Source organism: Artemia sp. Qi Xiang Cuo, chromosome 19 (assembly GCF_049724085.1).
Source record: "Artemia sp. Qi Xiang Cuo chromosome 19, ASM4972408v1, whole genome shotgun sequence".
Taxonomy (NCBI): Eukaryota; Metazoa; Arthropoda; class Branchiopoda; order Anostraca; family Artemiidae; genus Artemia; species Artemia sp. Qi Xiang Cuo.
In genome coordinates this window covers 21,390,178-21,410,452 of record NC_142812.1, presented here as the reverse complement: position 1 = coordinate 21,410,452, position 20,275 = coordinate 21,390,178, and the positions used below count along the sequence as shown (strand labels likewise).

The 20,275-nt window shown below is 35.9% G+C and overlaps 1 protein-coding gene across 1 annotated transcript in view; it reads left to right on the top strand.

Moving 5' to 3' along the window:
• The window catches only part of LRP1 (LDL receptor protein 1), a 654,607-nt gene that overhangs the window by 612,200 nt on the left and 22,132 nt on the right, over window positions 1-20,275 (top strand). Inside the window, 1 exon segment of the mRNA XM_089105022.1 lies at window positions 10,175-10,369. Coding sequence (XP_088961148.1) covers window positions 10,175-10,369 — 195 coding nt within the window.

The window sequence follows — 20,275 nt, the reverse complement described above, 5'->3', positions numbered from 1 at the left end:
TGCGACGAACTTTTATCATTAAGATTAATCGAGATAATAGTTACTATTCTCGAATCACTTTTAAACGGCGATTCTTCGTCATTTGACAGTTATTTTTAAAATGTTTTTAATTTATCAGTTATAAGAGACTAGGTTTCGTTCTTTACTAGGTTACCCCCACTGTATATAAATTATATACAGTATAATCACGACTCAGTAGTATTTGGCTACTACAGTCTTGGCGCGTATAAAAACTCCGCCCATATACTCGTGCGTCGTCGTCCATTGTACCGCTGATGCGACCCTGGAACACGTATTTTGGCAGAAACTTTCTCAAAACAATTTTTTAAACCAACTCAAGACTTTGCAACCTACTTGTAATTTCTAAAAACACCTAATAATAACATTGCACTACTAATTACCGATTTTTATTTATGTAATGAAATAAATTAATTTAAAATTAGTTTCTTTAAAATTAAGTGTTGCAAAGGTGAAGGCAAGTTTCACGTTCAAGAGAAATCTGACTTGTCTACCCGTGAAAAAATCTAATGTCGTTTATGTCTTTACGCTCTCCGGAACACTTGCATCTTCGGTCCGACTTTGTATAATGGTTGAGATAGGGAATTATCTTACTGTATATATCTATCTACAGTGGTTACCCATAAGGGGGCAACTATGATGTAATTGTTTTAACTGTAGCAAAGACATGAAAATTCTGGGCCCAGTCCGTTCGGAGATAACAAGTGTATTCTATATTTAGGATATAGAAAACCAAAATTCTTGTATATTCTAATCTTAATCTAGAATTTATTGATCTAGTTTTCTAATCTTAAAAGTCTGAGCGATTTTATAATGACTTCATTGAACTTTGTCACAATGAGCCTATAAGGTATACTTTAGGTGTTGAATGTGTATACTTGGGGTTATATAAAACAAAGGAAGTCTTAAGTACCTTATGCATTCTAGTTATACATTACTTTTGTGCATTCCAGTTGATAATGATTACTTTTGACCCCAAGGAAGTTCCATTACGTTTCTAATGTAACTTTTTAACCGAACTCGAAAATGCAACCAGGATTTTCATTCGCTGTTTCGGCATAGTTTATAGCTATTTATTAGTATATTATAGCCTATAACTAATAGCCTATAGTATATTAGAATTATTATAGCCTATCATATTATATATTGTTTTGGAATAGTCTCTGGTTTAGTTTCACTTCAAGATTGACTTTCAAAATACAATCATAATCTAACTAGCCACCATGTAATATTTTTTTTAAGTAAAAAAATTTTACCGAAAAATAATTGAAAAAATAATTAGGTATAAACTTTAGATTCTATAAGGATCTGAATTTCAATATTCAGAAATTCAGCGTTTAGTATTAGAAAAGTTGTGTTAGAAAGCTTTTCGAAATAGGGCTTTTGTTTCTTTCTTTTCTTTTTTTTTTGAAACGTCCAAGTTATACAAATGTCAGTTTTTTCTCGCTAGATATTTTTGTTTTTAATTTCCTCCAGAAGTAAATGATATTTGATATTTAATTTCCTCCAGAAGTAATTATTGAATCATGAAGGAGGACAAAAAAGACATCAAGTTATGTATTCACCTTCACCTTAACTCAATTATATTATCATCTACAATCCTACATAAATAAATCCTCACAGCAGCTTTTGCCTGCACAAAAAAGTTGCTTTAAATCATCCATTAAACTTCTATTATTGAAAGTAAGTGAATAGACTTGTAGACGAATTACTGATCCTGATACCTTGCGATAGCGTCGTGGATGCAGCTGCGTACGCCGGTTGAAGGTTTTCCGGTTCAATCCCGCGTGTCGCAAGGAACGGTTTTGTAATCTAATCTAATGTAATTCTTTTTTTCGTTTTGTGTGTTAATGTCGCTCTTTACTTTCATTTGAAGAAGCTTATTTTATATGTAATAAGAATGCAAATCAATGTGACTTACTGCCAGGGGGCTGTTGAACAGGATAGTAGTAACTGTTAGATTGTAAAATAGATTATTATTAGAAATTGGTATTTAGAATATGTCAAGTTTTCATTGAAAATATTTTAAGAATGGTAGTTTTTGAGGAACTTAGTGCTTTGTCGAATCGTATTTGGACATTCGACCATAATGTCTTTAAGCAAACTATCCTATACTAGTACTTAACTATTCCTCCGAAATGAAATAAAATGAACCTCTCCTACCTTGATGCAATATTAACAAAAAAAATAAATAATTTAATTGCTTTAGATAAAAATGAATTGTGTTCAACATTACAAAATTTTCAATATCGGGAAATTTTGCATTCAGCATTAGAAAAGTTACATTAGAAAACTTTTCGAAAAAGGGCTTTTGTTTTTTGTTTTTCCATTTTAAACGTCCAAACTGTAAAAAAAAGATAATAATAAGGAATATTTTCTGAAACTGTGGGTGGAAAAAAGTAAGCTCCTGATACTGGGGGTGGTGAAAAATTCCTGAATATATTTCAAACTTAAAATAAGGTGCGAACGATTCGAATGTTAAATAAGATAAAACCAATTTTCTGACAAATATTTTCTTTTGTACTTAATATTGAAAATAAACATTAAAATTATATTAACATTTTGAACTAATGAGCTTTCAGCAATTTCGATCACTTTATATTAAATATTATCTTTATCTTATTAAGTCCTTTTAAATTTAATCAGAACGAATATGGTTCCAATAAAAAAAAGTGTTGAGGTGACGCCCCCTTCCTTAAATGTAAACAAAAACCAATAGACTAATATGTCATTGGTGCTTAACTGAAAACGAATTATCTTACAAATATTTTGTTTCCCAGTTCTTACAGCATCGAAAATAAAAATAAATTACAGTGAAATAAATTCTTGAACGGATGAATCTTTCAACAATTAATATCATTGTACAAATAATACAAATATCAAATATTCAATTTGATGTTGTTTATACTTTCCAAGACTGTTCAAGACGCATATAGTTTTCAGTAAAGCGCCAATGACGCAGTAGGTTTTAGAATTTTACAGTGAGACAAGGAGGTGACATCCAAACTCTTGTTTTTAGTAATTTTTGTTCGTTTTAAGCTTGATTTGCATATTCAATTTAAGTTTCACTCGTTTTAAGATTTATTTGTTAATTTACGTTAATATCTATTGTATGTTTGTTTACATTGATTGTTTATTTAATTTCTCTTCGTTTTAAGCTTAATTTTCACATTCAATCTAAGCATTACTCGCTTTAAGATCTATTTATTCATTTATATTATTACTTGTTGTATATTTTTTGCTATGATTTTTTATTTAATTTCTGTTCGTTTTGGGTTTCATTTATTATGTAGTAGTTATTTCTTGTTGTTTTGATGTTTATTTTAAAATGGTATCTTTATATGCTTATATTAAGTGTGAAATTGTCTTTAATTTTATCTGAAAAAATAATTTTTCGTAAAGTTTTTTTTAAATTAATTTTTCATAATTTTTTGTTTTAAAAAGTTTCAAGTTTTTAAAAATTCCTTATTTCAAAATCAAACTTTAAGAAAAAAATCAAATGTTCGTCAAAGTATCAAAACTGGTATCAAAGTGAAAAAATGGGTTCGTGTCCACCTCGGGGTTTTTATTATCTGAGGTTTGAACTATTTTTAACAAAATGGCTATCTCAAAATTTTTATCGGACGGGTTTGGGGAAAAAGGGTGGGGGGGGGCTAATTAACCTTCGGTCTCTTTTGACTCTTTAAAAGTGAACTAAAACTTTTTATTTTCAATCAAATGAGCCCTCTGAAGTTTATACGAGCATCCCTTCTATAAGAACCTTATATATCACCAGAATATAACCTACAACGCCTGTCCCTGGTCCCTGGGGGGTTGTGTAGACCCCAGAGTTTTAATATCTGATGGTTGAACTATTTTTAACAAAATGGTCACCTCAAATTTTTATCGGATGGGTTTATTTATCCGATAAACCCAAAGGCGTGGAGAGCGGGAGGTGCTAGTTGCCCTACAATCTTTTGTTACTCAGAAAAAAGTAACTCCAGCTTTTAATTTTCGTCCAAATGAAACCTTTCTTAAGTTTATGCGAGCTTCGCCTTTACAAGAACTATATATGACCTCAGGACTAAGCTTACAATGCCCGCCCCGGGCCCTGGGGGGTGTGTCGACACCGGAGTTTTTGTTATCTGACCTGTGAACTATTTTGAAAAAATGGCTCTCTCAAAATTCGTATCGGATGGGTTTGAGGAGAATAGTGCGTAGAGAGGCTAGTTGCCCTTCGATCTCTTTTGACTCTTAAAAAGTGAACGAGAACTTTCAATTTTCAATCATATGAGCCCTCCGAAGTTTATACGAGCATCCCTTCCGTATGAACCATATATGCCCCCAGAGCGATGCTTACAATGCCTGCCCCGGGCCCTGGGGGGGTTGTGTCGACACAGGAGTTTTTCTTATCTGACCTTTGAACTATTTTTAACGAAATGGCCATACCTAAAGGAGTTTCTGTTATATGACCTTTGGACTATTTCAATAAAATGGCTACCTCAAATTTTTTATAAGATGTATATGGGGAAAAAAATTTGGGGGGGGGTCTAGTTGCCCTCCAATCACTTTTGACTCGTAAAGAGGATACAAGAACTCTCGATTTCCAATTGAATGAGCCCCCTTTGAAGTTATACGATGACCCCTTCTATATGAAGTGCCTCTGGGAAAAAAATAAATGGAGTGTGGGGGGAGGCTGCCCTTCAATCACTTTCGACTCATAAAAATTGAATTAATACTTTCAACTTCCAACCAAATGAGCCCTCTATGAAGTTTATACGAGCATCCCTTCCATAACAACCATAAAGACCCCCAGCGGATAACTTATAACACCTACCCCTGGGCCCTGGGGATGCTATGTTGACACTGGAGTTTTTTGTTATCTGAACTTTGAACTATTTTTAACAAAATGTCTATCTCAACGTTTTTATCTGATGCATTTAGGACGTGGAGGGGGGAGGCTAGTTGCCCTCCGATCTCTTAAAAAGTGAACAAGAACTTTCAATTTCTAATCAAATGACCCCTCTCCGAAGTTTATACAAGCATCCCTTCCATAAGAACTGTATATGCTTCTACAACATTACTCATAAAGCATGCCTCCGGGCCCTGGGGGATTGCGTAGACACAGGTATTTTCTTATCTGACCTTTGAACTATTACTAATGAATAGGCTATTATAAAAATTTCAATGGATGGTCTTGGGGAAAAAGGGTTTTGGGGAGGGGGACTAGTTGCCCTCGGATATCTTTTGACTCTTACAAATTGAATTAGAACTTTCAATTTCCAAGCAAATGAGGCCTCTCTGAAGTTTATACGAGCTTCCCTTTCATAAAAACTATATACGCCCCTAGGACAACACTTACAACGCCTATCCCCCGGGCCCTGGGGGGAGTTTTTGTTATCTAATTTTTGAACAATTTCCAAAAAACTGGCTATCTCAAAATTTGTAGTAGTTGGATTCGGAGAAAAAAGGGGGTGGGGGGGCTAGTTCTCTTAGCTCTTAAAAAATGAACTAGAGCTTTCAATTTCCAATCAAATGATCCCTCTATGAAGTTTATACGAGCATTCCTTTCATAAGAACCATACATGCCCTTAGGGCATAACTTAGAACGCCTTCTCTTGGGCCCTGGGGGGTTGTATTGACACAGGAGTTTTTCTTATCCGACCTCTGAACGATTTTTAACTTAATGTCTATCTCAAAATTTTCATCAGATAGGTTTGGAAATAGAAGGCGTGGGGGGGGGGCTAGCTGCCCTCAAAACTCTTTTAACTATTACAAATTGAGCTCGAACTTTCAATTACCAATCAAATGAGCCCTCTCTGAAGTTTATACGAGCATCGGTTTTGTAAGAACTATATATACCACAGGTCATAACTTAAAACGCCTGGCCCTGGGGGGTTGTGATGAAACCTGAGTTTTTGTTATCTGACTTTTTGAGCAATTTTTAACTTAATGGCAATCTCAAAATTTTATTGGATGCATTTGGAGAAAAAGGGGCGTGGGGGGGGGGCTAGTTGCCCTCCAATCTCACCCTTAAAAAATGAACTAGAACTTTCAATTTCCAATCAAATGAGTCCTCTTTGAAGTTAATACGAGCATCCCTTCCATAAGACCCATATATGCCCCCAGGGCATAAGATAAGATAATATTTATTTTCCAAAGGCTATCACAAGCTCTAATAGAGCCGAATTCGCTTCATATGTCAAAAAGAAATAGACAAAGCAAAACGTAGAAACAAATAATACAACAAGAAAAGAAACACCAATCAGGCATAAAAATGTTCGACAAGAATTTAACAAATGGCTAGATTAGAAACAGAAAAATAGAAGAAGAAGGGGTGGGGGATAAAAGAAAATCACAGTCAAGAAGAAAAACATTGCTGAAATCATGTTCCAGGTCAAATACATAAAATAAAAAAAACAGCTTAAAATTAAGGCAAATTAGTTGTCAAAAGAAATATTTACAATTGAAGAAAGGAATACAATTAAAGGAAAAAAAGATTTAAAATTAAAGTTCAGAAAACAAATTTAACATAAATAAGTCTCAATAAAAAGGAAAATAAAAGTGACAAAGATAAAGAGAAAAAAAAGACGCATGATTATTGTGAACATACCCAACAAATAAAATAAGGGACGGAGGAGTTAATTTTGGTAGAGAGCATAGTTCAGGGATTATTTAGGTGCGTCAAAATAAAGGGGATAAAACTTTTCCGGATCCTCTCAGTAATGGTATGGATAGATGAACATGTTGGAATTGCCAAGGAAGCTAAGCGGGGGAGACGGGTTCTAATGGGGTCATGTAAATCAGGAAAGATGTCCTCAGTACGAGGATTAGATATTGCGGATTTAGCAAAACGCAAACAAAATTGTACTCTCCTTTCTTTTAACGTGGTAATACCTGCGGATTTAAGGAGGAAGGAGTATCCAATTTTGCTCTCTTTATAGATGATCCTGAGTGAACACTTTTGGACCGACTCGATTTTGTCACTAAGTTCGTTTGAAAGATGCGAATGCCAGACCAGACATGCAAATTCTAATAGCAGCCTGATAAATGATTAATAAACACAGAGGAATTGCATTTTAGAGCAATTAAATTTGTTTAAAACTTTTAACATAGATAATGAAACGTTTGCTTCTTTAACAATATTAGAAACACGCATATCTCACCTAAGGTTGTTTGAAATTGTTACGCCGAGGAGTTTAACATCTTTCACTAGCAATTCGAGTGAGATAGGGTCAAGGAAAGTGGAAGTGGATTTCCAGAAATGTATTGTCATTATATCAGATTTCGTGGAGTTTGCTTTCAAATTTAGGTTCTTAGCTTCATCTAAAGTATGGGTTAGAACTTCGAGGGGATCACCTTTAGCCTTACTGTTGCCTACATCAAAGGTCAACAAGTAATCCATGTATTTCCGTCTTTGGGGACAATCCCTACCACTATCATTAACTGTAACTAAAAATAAAAGTGGTCCCAATAAGGTTCCTTGAAGGACTCCAGTATATAGAAGCAGGAGCTTAGGGAAAATATTTTTGTATTTAACAGTTTAATATCTATTCGAAAGACATGATATAACAATATTTACTAACGAAGGAACAAGTTCAAAGTTAACCAGTAGTGAACGAATTAAGATGGTGTGGTCAACCAGGTCAAAAGCTTTTTGGAAATCATCTAAGACAAGGTTCAGCCAAACATTTGGTTTATCAAGGTTACTTACGATGGTATGCATTAAGTGCACAAGGTAATGGGTGGTGGAAGTTTTCCTTAAGTTACCAAACTGCCGGGTGTCAATACGCAGACACATTATATCCCTAAGCCAGTCGCAGAGGAAACTTTCATTAAGTTTGGAAAAAACTGAAGAGAGTGTAATGGGGCAAATGCTGGCGAAAGTCAGACTTGTGCATTTTTTTGGGACAGGTGTTATAAAACCTTGTTTCCAGCAACTTGGGAATTTACCAAATTTTGTGATGTGGTTGAAAATATTTGATAAAGGGTCAGTAATTTTGTCCGAAAAGGTTTTAATTAAGTCAACTGGGATGTCCAGGGGACAAACACTTGATTTTCTAAGCTTTAGAATTTTATTTATAACATCAGAGGGAGAAATAAAGTGGAAGCAAATATTGGGGGAAATATTCATACCTGAGCCAGTGGAAGGGGGGAGACATTGAACTATGGAAGTACGATATAAGTTCAAATTATTGGCCGTCTTATTAGAGATTTTAGCGAGATAAAAATTAACCTCAGAAGGACTTTTTCTGAAAGCCTGATCAATTTTGCTGCACCATTACTTGGGATTGCAAGAACAAGTATCTTTGAATTCATTATTATAATAATTAAAAGCTGCTTTTCTTAATTTTTTTCTTAGGAACTTCCTTAGACTATTAGCCTCAGTAATACGACCTGTTTTGAAAAAAAAATGATTTTTTTCTTTATAAGTTTTTTAAAACATTCAGTAACATAAGGCTTATCTGTAGAACACGTTTTAAATTTTTGCTCAGGGAAGTGGAATTCATAATTACTCCTCAATAAATTTTGGAGGGAGAAAGCCATGTAGTCAACGTCATTTGTTTGATACACAGTGGACCAATTTTCAGTAGTAATCCAGGAGCAAAAATTGAAAAGTCCTGAGTCAGTGAGAGGTCTATACGCGTCTTCAGTTATATAAAACGACTGTTTAACTTTAGCCAGCGGAAATAGGAAAAGGCTAAATTGGTAATTACCCCCTAGAGGGGGCAGAGTGGAGACGGGTTTGTAAAACTTAGAAAGATTAGTGCAAATTAAATCAAGAGTAGTATTGCCTTTTGTAGTAGGGACATTAACGATCTGTTTTAAATTAAAAACATTACATGTAGAATCAAGTCTTATATCGTTTCCATCACAAATCAGGAAAATTCCTGCATTTGGGTATTTTGATAGCATAAACTCATCACTTGCATTTAATTTTTCAAGAAAATTTATTTTTTCACCGGAACTCGGTTTAAAAGTGTGATGAATAGAATGCAGGGAAATTAAACTGAAAGGACGTGGCAAGACTTAAGGTTGAGCGCACACTCCCATAATCTCATCAAAGGGAGCAAGACACGGAATTGAGATTTCACTTGGATACAAGTCATTACGGACAAAGAACAGAATTCCGCCACCTTTCTTACATAGAGGGTGAAGAAAGGGCATAAGTTACAACGCCTGCCCCCGGGCCAGGGGGGTTTTGTCGACACCGGAATTTTTGTTCTATGATCTTTGAACTATTTTTAACAAAATAGCTATCTCAAAATTTTAATCGGATACATTTGGGAAAAAAGGGTTTGGGGGGGGGGGGGGGCGGGAGCTGGTTACCCTCCGATATCTTTTGACGCTTGAAAAGTGAACTAAAATTTTGATTGGACGTATTTGGGGAAATGGTGGGCGTGGAAGGGGTTTTAGCTGCGTTCTAATCACTTTCGACTATTAAAAAGAGAATTAGCCATTTAAATTTCCAATTGAATGAGCCCTTTTTGAAGTTTCCACGACAACGCTCCCTATAAAAACCTTATGTGCCCCTAAGGCATATCGTCCAACTCTTACCCTGCGGGCTGGGGGGGGGGGGGGTTGCTTTCCTGATTTTTCAACTACGTTGAACAAAATGGCTATCTCAAAATTTTGATTGGATGTGTTTGGGGAAAAAGTGGGCGTGAGAGGGGGGTTAGTTGCCCTCCAATCACTTTCGACTATTAAAAAGGGCATCGAATGATCGAATGAGTCCTTTTTGAAGTTTCTACGACAAAGCTTTTTACAAAAACCTTACATGTCCCCAGGGCATATCTTACAACCCTCTCCCTGAGGGCTGTGGGGGAGTGTCGTCCTCAAAAACATAATTTCTATCTGGAAATCAACTACGCTGAACAAAATGGCTATCTCAAAATTTTGATTGGATGTATTTGGGGAACTGGTGGGCGTGGAAGGGGCGTTAGTTGCCTTCCAATCACTTTTGACCCTCAAAAAGGACACTAGAACTCTCGATTTTCAATTGAATGAGTCGTCTTTGAAGTTTGTCCGACAAACTCTTCCATATGAAGTATCTCTGGGAAAAAAAAAATAATAATAAAACATTGGAACCGTATGGCCTTTACTATAGCTAACGCTATAGCGTTGCCTCTGACTAAATATATGTAGATGTGTTTTATATGTGTACATATTTCTTTAGGTGCCCAGATGGCTATTATGGTCAACATTGCGAGTTTCGAACGCAAGGAGCTGATGAGTTCCTTATAGAAGAAAAGGAAGAAAGTCAGAGGTTGTCGCGCCAAGTTATTACGGCCATTATTGTGGCAGTATTGGGGTTAATTATTTTACTTGCTGCGGGTGGTGCTACAGTTGCTGTGATGAAAAGAAGACGAAGGTAATTTTTTTCAATTTGAAACTTTCATTTCAAGCTATTTGAGCTTAATTTAAATGTTTTAGTTTTGGGAAAGTAGCCAAAACTTTAAAGCATAATTCTGGAGGTGCTTGAAATCAAACGTCACTATTATAAGTTTGACGAATACCTATATTGGCTTCTATATTAAATTTCCACTTTAATCATTTTTGTATTTTTGTATAATTTGGTATGCAGCCAAAACTTCAAAGGACAACTTGGTAGCTCTTTGAAATCAGACCCCACTTTTATGAGTTTGACAATTCCCTATCATTTCATGAATATTGAAGTTTTATTTTAAACCTTTGGGTATTACAGCTTAATTTGGCATATTGCCAAAACTTTAAAGCGTAATTCCGTAGCTGCTTGACATCAGAACCTACTTTTATGGGTGTGACAACTACGCGCCATTTCTCCTATTTTGAAATTTCAGTTTAAGCTTTTGTGTATGTGAGCTTGATTTGAAGACATACGTAAGAATGTTGCCGAAAGCACAATTATGTAGCTGCCTAAAATCAGGCCTCACTTTCGTGAGCTTGGCAATAACCTTTTATTGCAGTCTGAAGGCAGTTTGAAAGTTTTTATATTTGGGTTTGATTTAAATGCATCGTTGAGTGTTTGTCGACGAAGCTGTCAAGAATAAATCTGAAGCTGTTTGAAATCAGTTCCACTTTTATAAGTTTTGAATTTGTGTGGACACTTTTACTTCTATTTTAGCCTTTTTCTTAAAGAAATGAGATATGGGTGGCAAATTAGACGGACCAATTTTTCTTCGGGGAACATTTGAAGACTTCAATTCACGAAAATTTCAGGGATGGTCAAATTTTAATTTTTTTTTCTAACTTTTAATTTAAAAAAAACAACATTTTAATGACCCCCCTCCCCCGACAAAAGGTATTCTTCAAAATCTAGGGGGGGGGTGAAAACTCTATGAGGGAAATAGCTCCTGCCTTTTCCCTCCAAATGATACCATCAGGAGTTCTACAGGGACTATATAAATTAGGCAGTTTTACAAGTCTGGTAGTTACTCATTATTTTGATTATTTCTGACATAAATGTACTTAAAAAAAGAAATTAAAGAACTCTGATTTTATATCTAGCACCACCATCATTGACAATGCTCAATTTGACCCTAGGAGATGCTTCTGGCTTTGCTTCACAGACTCACCTTAGACACAACCCTCTCCTATCAAGATAACCCGAAATAAAAAAAAGGGTCTTTCTTGTTTGGCTTTGAATAATATTACAATAAAATGCCATTTATTTTTCAGTTTATATGGTCTTTAAATAAGGATTCCCGCTTGGTAGAGACAAAGCGCACACCAATCTCTATAAAAGAAAAACTAAAATGTATAAGAAGCCTAATATTTTGAAGATATTTGAAACAGAGGTGTACTTTTTTCAATACATTATTCATAAGTCCTCTCCTGGAAAAATTGTGTGGGTGGCCATGTTTGGTGATCCTGTGAAATCGCAGTTGGATGTTCGAAGTGTGGACTCCATGTCGAGGTAATGAAGAGAAAGGGGGGATGACCATGTTTGGCGATCCTTTGAATTTGCAGTTGGGTGCTTGAAGTGCGAACTCGATATCGAGGTATTGAAGAAAAAGTTGAGTTGGCCCTTTTTGGAGATCCTGTAAATTTGCGGTTGGGTACTTGAAGTATGGACTCGACGTCGAGGCACTTAAGAGACAGGGGAGGGTGGCCATATTTGGATATCCTGTGAAATCACAGTTCGATGCTCGAAGTGTTGACTCCATGTCGAGGTATTGAAGAGAAAGTGGGGGTCGCCATGTTTGGAGATTCTGTGAATTTTCGGTTGGTTGTTTGAAGTGTGGACTCGATGTCGAGGTTTTTAAGAGCAAGTTTGGGTGACCATGTTTGGTGATCCTGTGAAATTGCGTTTGAATGTTCGAACTGTGGATTCCATGTTGAGGTAATTAAAAAAAATTGGGGGTGGCCATGTTTGGTGATCCTGTGACATCGCAATTGGATGTTTGAAGTCTGGACTCCATGTTGAGGTATTGAAGAGAAAGTGGGGGTGGCTATGTTTGGAGATTCTGTGAATTTGCGGTTGGATGCTTGAAGTATGGACTCGATGTCGAGGTATTTAAGAGAAAGTGGGGGTGGCCATGTGTGGCGATCCTGAGAAATCACAGTAGGATTTTCGAAGTGTGGACACTATGACGAGATAGATAGATACATAGATAGATATTTATTGGCAAAAGAACTATCACAAACCCTAGTGGGCCGAATTCGCATTTCTTAGTAAAAAAAATACAATAACAAAATAATACAATAACAACACATAGTTACCACTGTAACGAAAATACAACAGGTAATAGTCAGAAAATACAAAATACAATAGTCATAAATATAGGTCATAACTATAAAATATTTTAAAGGTCATAATATAAAAAGATAAAAGGTAACAAATAAAATGACCAAATATTCAAAAATGAAAAAATAATATATACAAAACAGTTCAAATTTTGGCCAACTTACGGGTTGTGATTTTGGTTGATTTTATTTGTAAAAGAGGGAATAAAAGGTTTTTTTATAATGTAAGGTAGAAAAGGGTATGGGAGAAAGGACAGAGATTGGTTAGGGTACTATACGGGGGTGGCGATTTTTTATGAGTGAGTGGTGGCTAGGAAAGAGGTTTTCAGAAAGAGGGTTTATTTGAGCTGACTTCCAAAAACGGAGGCATAATTTTTTCTTCTGGACTCAAGGGTATCAAGTTTTGAAGTTTCAAGGAGGTAGGAATATGGAACCTTACCTTCTTTATAAATAATCCTCAGGGCGCTTTTTTGAATATTTTCAATTTTTTGGTTGCTTCAATTGAGAGGCCCGGATGCCAGACAGGACAAGCGTACTCGACCATAGGAAGTATAAAAGAAATATATACATTTATTAACTGAGATGGGGAGCAACTAAATTTATTCAGAAGTTTCAGAAGAAAAAGTGACAAGTTTGCTTGACGGAGGATGTTATTTACATGGGTGTCTCACTTCAAATCAGAAGATATGGTAACACCTAGGAGTTTTAAGGAAGAAGCTGAAATATCAGGAGGAATAGGATGAAGGAAAAGAGGAGGGGACTTTAGGAAACTGACAGATAATATGGTGGATTTACAAGGATTAACCGTCAAATCAAGAGAAGAAGCCTCGCCTGCAATGTCATAGAGGATGCCCATTGGATTGCTATAAATATTTTAATAACACGTCTCTATAACTATTAAGTCGTCGACAAATTTCCACCTGTCAGGGCAACCCATTGAAAGGCTGTTAATAGTACCTTTGGGAATACCACTGCGAATACAAAGGTGGCTGGAATAGCAATCTTGATATTTGGCTACCTGTGATCTGTTAGAAAGAAATGATGCAACGAACTTTGCTAAAATTATCTCCACCTGCAATTTTTCAATAAGTTTTTCTTCCAAGATATCATGGTTAACCAGGTCAAAAGTCCTTTTTAGGTCAACAGAAATTAGGCTCAGCCAGTTGTTTGGTCTCTCAAGTAGTTTACCCATAGAGTCAACGAGGTGGATAAGGTAACGTGAGGTTGATGTATATTTAAGATTTCCGAACTGCCTAGGATCAACAAGGGGTTGGACTTAGTCCCTAAGCCAGTCAGTAAGAAAGCTTTCATATAATTTTGAAAAAATAGAAGTCAGAGAAATAGTACGAATGCCATCAAAGCCAGGCTTACCGTTTTTTTTTTTATTGGAGTTATGAAACCTTGTTTCCAAAGGAAAGGGAACAGTCCAGATTGAGGGCATTGATTGAAAAGAATAGAAAGGGGCTTTGAGAGGTAATCACTAAAGGCTTTAGTAAGCAGGACAGGAATATCCAGTGGGCAAGTGCTTAATTTTTTAATTTTTCAATTTTTTTTACCATGTCAAATGGGGAAATGTTAGGGAAATTAAAGGGGGTTGCAACACTAGGAGTCACAAAGGATAGGGGAGGGAGGCTTTGGACAATTGAGGCAAGGAACTCGTTCAAATTATTTGCTGTTGTCTTTGGAGGTGCGGTCTGTGATATTTTGGTTGGCTGCTCGAAGTGTGGATTCTATTTCGAGGTATTTAAGAGAAAGTTTATCGTTTTTGACACTCAACGTTGCTTAGAATCTGCGTTGGCTTTGGAGAATTTACCTCTTATTTTATGGCCTTAACCACCTGCGCAACTGGTGTATGAAGAGTGATTTTACAGGATTATTTAAGTAAGATAGGATTATAATTGCCTTGTGTTACGTAGAAAAACTTGTGTGGGCGGCCATGTCTGGTGATCCTCTGAAAATTAGACCTCGAAGCCGCGCCGAAATAAAAATTGGTGGCGGCGGATACAGTTACGCCGGCGGTGGCGCGCCGCCGAAAAATTATCGGTGGTGCGCCGTCAACTGATCGCCGTTTAATCTATTTTTAGAGGTTTTTTTTGGCTACTTTTAAAAATTTTTGGAAACTTAATCGGTATCAGTTTTTATCGAAATTCGGTTCAAATTAAGCTCTAAAACTTGAATTAAACAAATGTACCATAAATCCATGGCTAATTTATGAAACATCAATGGAATCTGATTTGTACATCTTACTTTATGTTCGAATTTCCTGGTCTTGCAAACTGTATTTCACTTCTTTGACTACCCTACCCCTCAACCCTTCACTCTCTATGCTACTGACACTATTATTTCTCAGTGTCTCAATATGGAATTCTCTCACTTAAGAGTGATAAAATAAAAGTTTTAAAATTAAATATTTTAACCAACTCCTTTGAGAATGAAAGAGCTTCCCATCTCAGCAATTAAGGTACTGTGGTCGTGGACATACTTGAACGTGGCGGGTAAGCATGTCAAACGATTTTTTTTTTTTTTTTTTTTTTTTTTTTTTTTTTTTTTTACATAGCCAGTTTTCAGAAGTTAGCATGCCGTTTTTTAAGAACAGTTCGTTCCCAGGTGTAAGAAGAAAAAGAAGTAACGTTTTGTAACAGGGAAGCTTTTATATAAAAAGAGGCATCATCTTATAAAGAAAAGCATTCTTTATAATTATATTATTGAATATATTACAAATATATTATTAGTTTTTTAATTCTGGCTTTAAATTTCAGAATTTAATTTGAATTAAGTTTTTATTTCCCTATTTTGTCAATTCTCAGGCAGTTTAAGGAGCCAGAATAAACAATTCAAAACACTTAGCTAGAAATAAACTCTAGCATTTTCCTTTAAAGCTTTGACGAGCTTGCAGTTATCATGTATAAAAATAAGTTTGTTTGCACGGTGTGAAGCCAACACAGAACGCATAGCAGTGACAATTAGTCCTGTACCACTGAAAACCCTTTCTGCTCCAGCACTTGTTACCGGCAACGATATAACTTTTCTTACCAAACCTGCAATCCATGACAATTGAACATAATATATTTCTCAGAAGGAAATGGCTTCATTGATTGCATCAACTAGGACAGGATCATCTCCTGGCATGAGCTGCCAAGGCTAGATACAAATCGACTTGACGCCAGATCACATCATTATTTCTATCCTGTTCTGCATCATCGCTCTCACACATTTATCTGATCAAGCAGCCTCCTATTTTTATGTATGATCATGAGGAGATTTAGAGTTCTATATTCACACAATTGATTGGGGTAGTTGATCCACTGAAAGCACCAGAGGTTACAGCACCCTCTTCAATCTTTTCGAGGGCCATGTCCTCTTTGTACAAAAGAATTTCTACTGCACTAGAATGCTCACCACAATTTGAAATGGAGGAGCCTGGAGTGTTGATTGGACAAATTCCGTTCACAATAGATGGGATAAAGTATCTTATGTCAGTCTCTAGCACTAGGGTCTTAACCATTTTGAACAAGAATTTCCTTCTTGTCAGTGAACCATCAAAATGTTCAGATGGTCATCAGTTTCATTTATCTTGAATGTTTCGAAGTCCAAAAGCATCGTTTTAAGTTTTGATGTTGCTCCTTACTTTCAGTTGAAAGACTTTTTTTTATTTAATTTCTGATGTTTTTCTTTAATAATGCTGGGAAATCCCGGCGCCCCCTTCATAGCAATGTCCCTTCCCCCATGAAAACTTCCTTCATGGACAGATCCTCCCACATAACCCCGACCCCCCCTCCACCTACCAGAAAAAATCCCCCCTGGAAACGGCTGTATCCTTCCCAATAACCAACACTATATGTTAACATTGGGCAAAGCTCATAACTTTCAGCCATCCCCCCGGGGACTTCGGGGGAATAAGTCATCCTAAAAGACATAGTTATCATATTTTCGACCATGCTGAACAATATGGCTATCTCAAATTTTGATCGGGTGACTTTTGGAAAAAATGAGCGTGGGAGGGGGCTTAGTTGCCCTCCATTTTTTTTCACTTAAAAAGGGCACTAGAACTTTTAATTTCAGTTCCAATGAGCCCTTCCACGATATTCTAGGACCACTGAGTCGATACGATCACCCCTGGAAAAAAAAACAAAAAAACACGCATCCGTGATCTTTGTTCTGGCAAAAAATGCAAAATTGCACATTTTTGTAGATAGGTGCTTGAAACCTCTACAGTAGGGTTTCTCTGATACGCTGAATATGATGGTGTGATTTTCATTAAGGTTCTATAACTTTTAGGGGGTCTTTCCCCCTTTTTTTAAATCAGCCAAATTTTCTCAGGCGCGTAACTTTTGTTTTTTAAGACTAAACTTGATGAAACTTATATATTTGAAATCAGCATTAAAACTTGATTCTTTTCTATTGATATCAAAATTCCGTTTTTTAGAGTTTCGGTTACCATTGAGCCGGGTCGCTCCTTACTTACAGTTCGTTACCACGAACTGTTTGATAATACTTTGCATTATATTATATGTTGCATTCCATCTTGTGGGCAAATTTGTAAATTGTAAGGAATTCATTTTTATTCTAAATTTGAATTTTTTCGATAAGGCTGTTAGGAAGACAAAGAATTTTTTCATATAAGTTTAGTTCTTCCACTTTGCACATACTTTCATATACATATGTAAAAAAAAAACAACATGAACATATGTAAAAACTTTGTTCTAAGGCTTTTATAGAATAGCTGCCTTTTTTGGATATGGTGAAGCATTTATAAATAAATTATTCGATGAATTATCCTTGCTATAACTGCCAATTAGGCTTTGAATGTTTTCTTCATATCTCTTTTAATAACCCCCCCCCCTCCCAATAAATTCCTCTATGATTTCAATTAGTAAGTGATTGCCCTTGAAAATGTAATGATAAAGGGGAAGCAAAAAGTAGTGGATCTAAACCAGATATTCCACGCAAGGGTGTCCCAAGAGGGGGGAGGGGTGCGCCCCTCCCCCCAAATTTTTGGTATTCGGTAAAATTTTCGCCCAAGGCGAAAATTTAGCAAAATTCTTGATTTCTGTAGAAAATTTGGCATAAATCAGGTAGCAATTCGGTAAAATTTACAAAAATCCCCCCCCCATAAAATGAGCCTCAGAACGCCCCTGATTCCACGTACTAGTTTGACCAACTCTAAAATTATGGAAATCCATATAGGCTGTATATGCTTTATTCTTTCTATTTTCGGAGAATAAGATATATTAACAGGGCTATATCTAGATATTCATACGTTATGGGCTGCGCCACAAATTTGCGCTAGAGACTGTTAGCAGACAATTTTAAAAATATCATCCGGGAACTGTGGTGCCTCTCAACTTCTCAAAAAATGTCCCTAAGTCGAATCTGAAAAATCTGGTTTTCTTGTTAATATATTCTGCCTTTAACTAATTGACTTTACCTTCGGAAAAAATGTATTAGATACACGAATTGATTGCTCTCTGTAAATTTACAATACAAAATTTACAATACAGTTTTGCGGATTGATATTATAATTATAAGGTCAGTTGATAATGGAATTTGTGTCAAAAATCAGGGAGGGGGGAGCAAAAGCAACATGCAGAAGTAGGATTAGTTCTTTATCTTCTGACTGTTTCCACACAGGCCGATTCGAGTAAATTCACTCCATTTATCTAGAGAGACCAGTTCAAGTAGCAATATTATACTCTTCATCTTGCGATTTTTATCTGATGGGAATAGCTTAGCCCTAAACTCCTGAAAAATTGCAAAAGGTGGGCTTATCTCATTCTGGCAAATTCTTACAGGAGTATAGCTATATTTTTTTAGCCTGCCTTTACGTACATTTGTTCATTTAATCGATACTCAAACTTCCCTTAAAACTTTTAAACTATCATTCTTAAAATGTCTAAAATCATAGTTAAAGTCTTTATAAGATGTGCTATGAAGACATTAGTATCCACTTGGCACCTCTTTCGGAAGTTTTTACATTTTTACCGGAGACAATTTGTTAAGTCCAGTTTACCACCCAGGTCTTATTCTGTCACGAATAAGGCTAAATTTGAATCAAGGGTGTCCACAGAATTTTTTTGGAGGGGGAGAGAAAATGTCTCTCCCCAATTTTTATAAAATAATTAACAGATTCTGCATTTTTATGGATTTTGGCTTTCAAGAATGGAAGGTAGTAAAGAATTTTTTTGGGGTAGAAGATATTATCAAATAAGGTCAAGTTGGCTTTATATTTGAATACTTTTGCTAAGTTTTATGTTAACAAAGAATACATATTTCTCCCACTCTTTTGGCAATAAAATTTGAATATTAAGAAGCGTGTCCTATTGCATGTCTATAAAATTTCGTGGATAAATAAATTAGCTATAGCATATAGTTTGAAACATGATTCGGCTGGAAATGGTCAGGCATTTTTCAAGTCGTAAAACTTCAAGACGCTGAGACATTGTTTTCTTTTTATTATCCTTTAAAGTAGTCGCCGCTCCTGTAACCTTAAATTATGGGCTTCACACTCCAAATCATATAAGTGGTTTCGAATAAATTATAAATTCTTTTCGTCACAGATTTCTTCACAGATTTCACATTTTTCAGAGCCCATGGCCGTGATCCCTATTTATAATTATCGCTGTTGCCTTAAATTTTGGAAGTGGAGCACAGACACATTGTTCCTTTTTAATTCTACTTTATATCTATTTACCTTCTTTCTTAAGGCTCACTATTTTACTTTCTGACTACAAAATTCGAAAAAAAAACTAATCATAAGGAATGAAATTTGGCCTGGTAGTGCAGTCTTCGGGGACATTTGGGGAGAGTCAACCTCCTCCAATGATAATTTATAACACTGTAATGTCTAATTTTTGAATATGGCCCGGAGATACTTTTTTCGGGGTGGCCATAGTGGCAGGCAGTCATGCAGAGTAATATACCAATTAAGTCTGGAGCTACGCAGGGGAGGGGAGGTTTGTCACCGTATCTTTCTACGCTTGTCTGTTTCAGTGTTGCCATGTTTTATTTCTTTGTGTTTTTAGGTTAAAATAATTTGTCTTCTAATGCTGAAGATTCACTGTCAATTAGCTGTTCAATAGTTAGCTTAGTTAAATCATGCGAGCTTGTTTTGCAGGATAACACTACTTAATATTGATTTATGCTAATCCCACAAACTGACACTACAAGTACATTTTTACGATTTTTCTTGTAATTTTTTAGTTTTCAGCAAATTCACCAACTTTAAGTTTTTTCTTTCAAAGTTTATTTTCCTTAAGTTTTCTTATCATTAAGTTTGCTAATGGGGGTTCGACCCTTGTCCGCAACAGGTCATTCTGGAGAAGACCTGACGTAGGACGGCTCTGAGGTGTGGTTCCCTCTGCGCCGGTGATGCGGAAAATCCAAAAATCCAAGTCTTAAAGTTTAGGCCATTCGTCTATCCAGAATCAAAGCACATCCAATGCTAAAGCAAAAAAGGGATTGATTATTGTTGTTTGAAATGAAGGTTTTCCACTTTCATCTTGCACATTAGGAGGTGTGTTTCCCACTTGGAGGAAGTGTACCACAGCAGTGC